This window comes from Chaetura pelagica, unplaced genomic scaffold (assembly GCF_000747805.2).
Source record: "Chaetura pelagica isolate M959 unplaced genomic scaffold, ChaPel_1.0 scaffold470, whole genome shotgun sequence".
NCBI lineage: Eukaryota > Metazoa > Chordata > Aves > Apodiformes > Apodidae > Chaetura > Chaetura pelagica.
Window position 1 is genome coordinate 27,952 of NW_009951911.1, and position 7,309 is coordinate 35,260.

At 50.3% G+C, this 7,309-nt stretch overlaps 1 protein-coding gene across 1 annotated transcript; it reads left to right on the forward strand.

The window, feature by feature from the left end:
* The first annotated feature begins 1,999 nt into the window (after positions 1-1,999).
* On the forward strand, positions 2,000-6,827 carry TIMM17A (translocase of inner mitochondrial membrane 17 homolog A (yeast)). Its single transcript, XM_009994050.1, has 5 exons — positions 2,000-2,097; positions 2,877-2,940; positions 4,097-4,225; positions 4,579-4,689; positions 6,705-6,827. The coding sequence occupies exons 1-5, from the start codon at positions 2,038-2,040 to the stop codon at positions 6,773-6,775; spliced, it is 435 nt and encodes a 144-aa protein (XP_009992352.1). The 5' UTR covers positions 2,000-2,037; the 3' UTR covers positions 6,776-6,827.
* Positions 6,828-7,309: the final 482 nt, after the last annotated feature.

Consider the following 7,309-nt stretch of genomic DNA (forward strand, 5'->3'; position numbering starts at 1 on the left):
AGTGTTGGGAAGGTTGAAGGAGGAGAGCTGTGATGAGATGTTTTATTCATAAGACAGCAGATCAAAAGCTGGGCAGGAGAACAAAACAGCAACAAAAAAGCTCTGAGAAGAAAGGCTGAGTGGTTTTTCATCTTGGCAGTTCTAACAACAATGTGCCTGGAACCTCTTCCTGAGCATCAAATGCAGGAAATAGAGGAAGGAAAAGAAAATGTGAAGCAGGGCTGGGTTGTTTAATGGAGTCAAAGCTGGAGGGGACGTGAGGGAAGAGGGAGATCAACGCGTGTCACAGGCAGGGCAGTGAAGACAAGGGAGGGGAGTGGTGGGATAACTATGGAATCATGGGATGGTTTGGGCTGGAAGGGACTTTAACAAACTACCAGTCCCAACCCCCTGCATGGGCAGGGACACCTCCCACCAGCCCAGGTTGCTCCAAGCCCCATCCAACCTGCCCTTCAACACTGCCAGGGATGGGGCAGCCACAGCTTCCCTGGGCAACCTGGGCCAGGCTCTCACCACCCTCACACCAAACAATTCCCTCCTCATCTCCAACCTCAATCTCCCTCTCCCACTTTTCATCCATCCTCCTCATCCCATCCCTCCCTGCCCTTGTCCCAAGCCCCTCCCCAGCTTTCCTGGAGCCCCTTCAGGCACTGGAAGCTGCTCTAAGGTCTCCCTGGAGCCTTCTCTTCTCCAGGCTGAACACCCCAACTCTCCCAGCCTGGCTCCAGAGCAGAGCTGCTCCAGCCCTGGGATCATCTCTGTGGCTCCTCTGGAGTCTCTCCGACAGCTCCATGTCCTTCTTATGTTGCTCCCACATACAGGAGCTGGATTCTGCAAGAATTGAATCATGAAACTTGGAATCCAGTTGGAAGATTCACATCAGTGATTTCCCAACGGGAATGCTGAGATTTAGATGAGATTTTAGGAAGAAATTCTTTGTTGTGAGGGTGGTGAGAGCCTGGCCCAGGTTGCCCAGGGAAGCTGTGGCTGCCCCATCCCTGGCAGTGTTGAAGGGCAGGTTGGATGGGGCTTGGAGCAGCCTGGGCTGCTGGGAGGTGTCCCTGCCCGTGGCAAAACTTGGATCTAGATGATCTTGAAGGTCCCTTCCAACCCAAACCATCCCATGATTCTGTGAAGATTTTCACAGAAGATGAAAGAAACAAAACCTTGGGTATTTTTTGCTTCCCAATCCCCAGCAGTGCCTGTGGTGGTTGAAGGTCACTGCTCACCTCGTGCAGGAGGTCAGGTCAGTGGGGAGGAGTTCCAAGTCTCCAGGGCTTGGCAGCAGTTTTGAAGCCCAGGTTAAAGCTCCTGTCCCTGGTGTTGGAGGTGTTTGCTGGAGGAAGGTGCTTTTCCTCTGGCAAAGCTTTTGCTCCTGGTTGGAAACACGGGACACTGTGTGTCCCCCTGTGACAGAACTGGGATCCTGTGTGGTTGGAGGCAGGAATGTGGTTGGAGGCAGCAATTGTGGCCTTGTCTTTTGATTGAGAGAACTTCCAAGATCCAGGATGCTTCAGGAAAAAGCTTTTCAGTTGATCCAAAGATGATTTGAAGTCTCTCTTTTAAATAAGCAGCACTAATTCCAGCAGGAGGGATTCAGGGAAGAGCTGGGTTGTTCCAGCTGGGAACTGAGTCTCACTGGATCTGCCACCTTAGTTTCCTTTAGATTAAGGCAAAAAGACGCAAATAAATGTGAAGCTATTTGCACTCCCTAAGCAGGGTAGGGAAGGAATTGTGCAGTTTTCCAGGATGAACATACATCTTCCTGCCTTGTGGGAGGAGTTCAGGGAATTATGTTCATCACCACCACTTCAGGGTTGGTGAAGTTGGGGCACTTGGGGTTTGTTTTACTTGCTTGGCTGCTGCTGGAGGTGGGGCAGTGCAGCTGGATTATCCCTCCAGCTGGACTTGGTGCACAAATGGTGGAGCCTGGGAAGCTCCTTGAACAGTTTTAACATGATGGATTTGAATCTTCTCATCTTCATTCTTCTGGCCAGTCCCTGGAGGATAGTAGATGACTGTGGAGGTGCTTTCACCATGGGAGCCATCGGCGGTGGCATTTTCCAGGCTATCAAGGGCTTCAGGAATTCTCCAGTGGTAAGTAAAAACATGGGATTGTGCACTCAGGGGACAGTCCTGCCCCCTCTGCCCATCTCCATCACCCAAGGGGAGGGACAAGAAATCCCCCTGCAGCCACTGGGGCTGATCATTGCTGCATGTCATTAATCCCACCCAGAAGGGTGGATCTGTTGAGCAGCTCAAGAGCCAGGTGGGACCTTCATTGTCCTGGGTTAAAAGTGCAGTTTTCCCTGATAGATCTGAAGGCAGGGGTGGGACAAGCCCCCACTGAGGGACATCTCCCTGGGGGTGGGGAGCTGGAGGGCTCAGCACAATGTGGCCATTTGGGCTGGCTGCATGTAGAGGAGGGAATTCTTTGGTGTGAGGGTGGTGAGAGCCTGGCCCAGGTTGCCCAGGGAAGCTGTGGCTGCCCCATCCCTGGCAGTGTTGAAGGGCAGGTTGGATGGGGCTTGGAGCAGCCTGGGCTGGTGGGAGGTGTCCCTGCCCATGCAGGGGATCTTTAGGGTCCCTTCCAAACCAAACCCATCATGATTCTAAGCTTATCTTGCAAAATGTGTCACTTTGGTGTCTCCTTCAGGCCACTGACACAGGCTGGAAGCTCAAATGGTTCGGTGCTTTGGGGCTGTGCTTCATTTCTTTAGATCTAAAGCAGTCATAAATATCAAAGCACCTGTAAAATGCATTTTATCTGTCACCTCTTGGGGGTGCTCAGAAGGGTGTTTGGCCTGGGGGGAGTTTATGTGCAGCCAGTCTAGCTGTGACACTTGATTTTACTTGTCATTTCTCTTTCTTTGCAGGGTGTGAACCACCGGCTGCGGGGCAGTTTGACAGCCATTAAAACAAGAGCTCCCCAGCTGGGAGGTAATGAATGAATTCCTGTTAAAACCAGTTGGTAAATAACCCCAGTTTGGGAACATCACATGGGACAAGTGGAGTGACACCTGAGCTGGGTTTCATGGGTCTGTTAATCCAGGCAATGAGTCAATACAGATCTGGTGCATCCAGAATCAGGTTAGATGTGGAGGAAACATGTTTATGTTCATGGTGTGTTCAAGCCTTTATTATTGATGGCTTTAAAAATTGTCATATTTTAACCTCCCCAGGGGGCTGTGCATCCTGTACAGGGTTTTAAAAAAGAAACAGCATTGATTCCTTAAAATGATCCAACTCAAGGAAACCATGAAGTAGATGGTGGGACTGGGGAGGAGTTCAGGCTATTCCCCTGGGCTCAGCCAGGGAAGTGTCTACTGATTTTGTGGAGGGAATTTTGAGTCTAAAAAGCCTAAAAAATCACAGCACTGCAGCTGGAGTCAAAAGAAGGTGCCCAGAGAGAGGCTCCTCCTGCTCTGTAGCTGCTGTTAAGCTGTATAAAGCATTAAGAAATCTCAAGTGAAGAAGGCCTGAACTTGTTCTAAATAGTTTTCCCACAATGTGCTTGGAGATCAATATTCTCATTTATAACACACATTATCAATAAAAGTCTTTTGAATTTGCATCCTGGGAACTGCCATATGGCTTGGAATGGTTTGGGTTGGAAGGGACCTTCAAGATGATCTAGATCCAACCCCCTGCATGGGCAGGGACACCTCCCACCAGCCCAGGCTGCTCCAAGCCCCATCCAACCTGCCCTTCAACACTGCCAGGGATGGGGCAGCCACAGCTTCCCTGGGCAACCTGGGCCAGGCTCTCACCACCCTCACACCAAAGAATTCCCTCCTCATCTCCAACCTCAATCTCCCTCTTCCACTTTTCATCCATCACCCCTTGTCCTCTCACATAACTGGCTCTATCTAAGAGGTTGTGCTCTAACTGTGTCAGTGTCCAACCTGTGTGTCCCTTGGCAAGCTGAGGGTTCTTCTCACTGTTGATTTTAACCAGAACATGTGGTTCTGGTTTGGTTTTGCATGTTCTTCTGTGTCTGCCAGCAGAGCACACCCCTCTGCCCCATTCCTTGCTCACAGGGCTGCAGCACAACTGGTTCCTCTGCCTTCCCCAAACTGGTTTCTCTCCTGAGCAGGGAGCTTTGCTGTCTGGGGAGGCCTCTTCTCCATGATTGACTGCAGCATGGTCCGAATGAGAGGGAAAGAAGATCCATGGAATTCAATCACAAGTGGAGCCCTGACTGGAGCCATCTTAGCTGCCAGAAGTAAGAAACTGAGCACTGGGGAGGGTAGGAATTGAAAAACTTGGAATTCTCCTTGTACAGTTGTCATGGTTACAGTGGAGCAAAAATTTGTGGCACCTTGGGATTTAATTTCTCAGAGAAATGGAAAGAGAAGCTGGAAACTTCTGTCCTGAGCTTATGAAAGTAAAGATGTTCTGAGGCATCACCAGTGTTCCTTTGTTTCCTTAATTAGGTGTGTGGGGGGGTAGTTACCCAGTAATTATCCTTTCATTTGGTGACATTAATGAAGCTTCATGGCTGCCAAATTACTGCTGCTGAGCCTGGAGGGTGGGAGAGAGAGCAAAAAAGTCTCATCTTGGGCTTTTCCTTTTCAGATGGCCCCGTGGCCATGGTTGGATCTGCTGCCATGGGGGGGATTCTGCTGGCTTTAATCGAAGGAGCTGGAATCCTGTTGACAAGATTTGCCTCCACACAGTTCACAAATGGTGAGGAGCCACCAGACCATGAGGTCTTTAGTGATGTCCCTCTTCCAGTCACCTCTTGTCACAGAGTCAGTCTCCTCTGCCAGTTGCAACCAACGTGTCTCCTCCTTGACTTTCTGCAGCCACACGTTGCTGCTGAGATGAATAGCACCAGCTCCTTCCCACTAGACATGGCTGGAAGGAGAGATGTCCCCATCTTCTGCCTCTGATGGTGGCAGCAGTGGTTTAGTCATCACTGGGTGATACAAGAGGTCAAGGGAACAAAGTTGTGGGCAAGAGGGATGGTTTTTTTCCTCAACTGCTTCAAAAACTCAAGTCCTTATTATTTTCTCTAAGTGAAACACAAGCTGAGGTGTCAACAGCCATTTGTGTCAGAACCTGCCTGTGAAAAATACTTAGTATCTTTACTTCCCCACTGTGTTTTGGGAGGAAAACAGACAAAACCAGTGTCCCTGGCTGTGGAGGGATGTTGGGTCTAGATGATCTTTAAGGTCCCTTACAACCCAAACCAGTCTGTGACTCTATGATAGGATTCTCAGTGTTGGAGGGGTTAGTAGCAAACCCCTAATTCCTGAGAAGTTTACTTTCTCAGATTTGTTCACTGCTGCTTCTTTGATCTAAATTATAGCAGTTTATGGTTTTAATACCAAGAAATGTGAAAATTAATCTTCCTGCTTTAGAGGAAGGCTGATATTTGCCTGGGACAGTTTATTCTCTCCCAGTCAGTGTTCAGTGAAGGTACAAGACAGCTGGGGAGGGACCAGGGAGACCTTAGAGCACCTTCCAGTGCCTGAAGGGGCTCCAGGAAAGCTGGAGAGGGGCTTGGGACAAGGGCAGGGAGTGATGGGATGAGGGGGATGGATGAAAAGTGGGAGAGGGAGATTGAGGTTGGAGATGAGGAGGGAATTCTTTGGTGTGAGGGTGGTGAGAGCCTGGCCCAGGTTGCCCAGGGAAGCTGTGACTGCCCCATCCCTGGCAGTGTTGAAGGGCAGGTTGGATGTGGCTTGGAGCAGCCTGGGCTGGTGGGAGGTGTCCCTGCCCATGCAGGTGGTTGGATCTAGATGATCTTGAAGGTCCCTTCCAATCCAAACCATCCCATGATCTGGTTCTGTCTCTTCCCTCCAGCACAGCCTCACTCAGAGCAGTCGGGGAGCTGACTCCGCAGTGCCCTGTCCCGTGTCACTGCTGTCCTGCCAGGCAAGTTTCCCTGGGACAACCTTCACAGTGGCTCAGGTCAGCTGAAGGGCAGGAAGGCACAGGCTGCCAGCTCCTCTAGGGGGCTGAAAATGTTTCCCTCTTGCTGCTCTGATTCATTTCCTCATTAATAAAAGAGACAAAAGCAGTCTTTGTCAGGGTGAGGCTCTTGTAAGTGTGTAAAGCTCTTGAACTCCTTTGAATGACAGAAATGTCCACTGTGGAGTCTGGTTCTGGCTTCAGTACCTTCAGAGGGGATTGATACTAAATCTGCTGTGACTGTTTCAGAGTCATAGAGTGGTGGGGTTGGAAGTGACCTCTTAAGATCATCTTAGTCCAGTCCCCTGTAGAGCAGGATCCCCTAGAGCAGATCCCACAGGAACACATCCAGAGGGGTTGGGATGTCTCCAGAGAAGGAGACTCCAGCACCTCCCTGGGCAGCCTGTCCCAGGGCTCTGCCACCCTCACAGTCAACAAGTTCCTCCTCATGTTCAGCTGGAACCTCCTGTGCTCCAGTTTGTGCCCAGTGCCCCTTGTCCTGTCACTGGGCATCACTGAGGAGAGTCTGGCCCCAGACTCTTTCATGCTGTCAGAAGGAAGAATCTCTTTGTCTTTCTGTGCCCAGGTTGCCCAGGGAAGCTGTGGCTGCCCCATCCCTGGCAGTGCTGAAGGGCAGGTTGGATGGGGCTTGGAGCAACCTGGGCTGCTGGGAGGTGTCCCTGCTCGTGGCAGTTGGATCTAGATGATCTTGAAGGTTCCTTCCAACCCAAACCATCCCATGATCTGATCCTATGATTATTTTCCTTTTTCCCCTGTTCCTACAGGCCCTCAGTTTTCAGATGACCCCTCCCAGCTGCAGCCGGCGCCGTTCGGTGACTACAGACAATACCAGTGACCATCCTCCTCCTCCTCCTCATACCCAAGCTGTCACTTCAAAGGCTGGAGGACCAAGTCATGGTATGTCTCCACCAGGGGTAGCCTCTGACTGCAGCCACACCACCTGGAACCTGCAGCACTTCTCAGTGGGAAACAGAAGAACTTTTAGAAGATGATAAATCTATTTATTCATGATCAGAATCCATGGCTGTAATGTTGATACCTGTCTGATAGAATACATGGAGGTTTAAGACCAGGACCAAATGGAATGTTGTCATCCTTTGGACGTGGACTGAAGTGAAAGTCTTTGGAGTCTCCTTGGGATGTGGCCTTGGCCACCAACAGTGCACACAGTTGGGATTTAGCCTCTTCCCCATGGGATTTAGGTCCCTACCTACATTTCAGATCCAGGAAAAGAATTTCATCTACAGACAGTTTTACATTCCGAAAGGGAATATTCTCAGGAGAACATGCAGACCACTGAAAACTGCCTCCAGCAATATGTATTTCATTGCTGGGTTTGTTTTCAACACCCCCACCACGCAGCTGGAGT

What these genes read in the sequence shown, in the direction of transcription:
- TIMM17A (XM_009994050.1), top strand. Translation starts at nt 2,038, where the DNA reads ATGGGAGCCATCGGCGGTGGCATTTTCCAGGCTATCAAGGGCTTCAGG. An exon ending in GCTTCAGGAATTCTCCAGTG is followed by an intron (nt 2,098 to 2,876) that starts GTAAGTAAAAAC and finishes CTTTCTTTGCAG; the next exon opens with GGTGTGAACCACCGGCTGCG. An exon ending in AGCCATCTTAGCTGCCAGAA is followed by an intron (nt 4,226 to 4,578) that starts GTAAGAAACTGA and finishes TTTCCTTTTCAG; the next exon opens with ATGGCCCCGTGGCCATGGTT.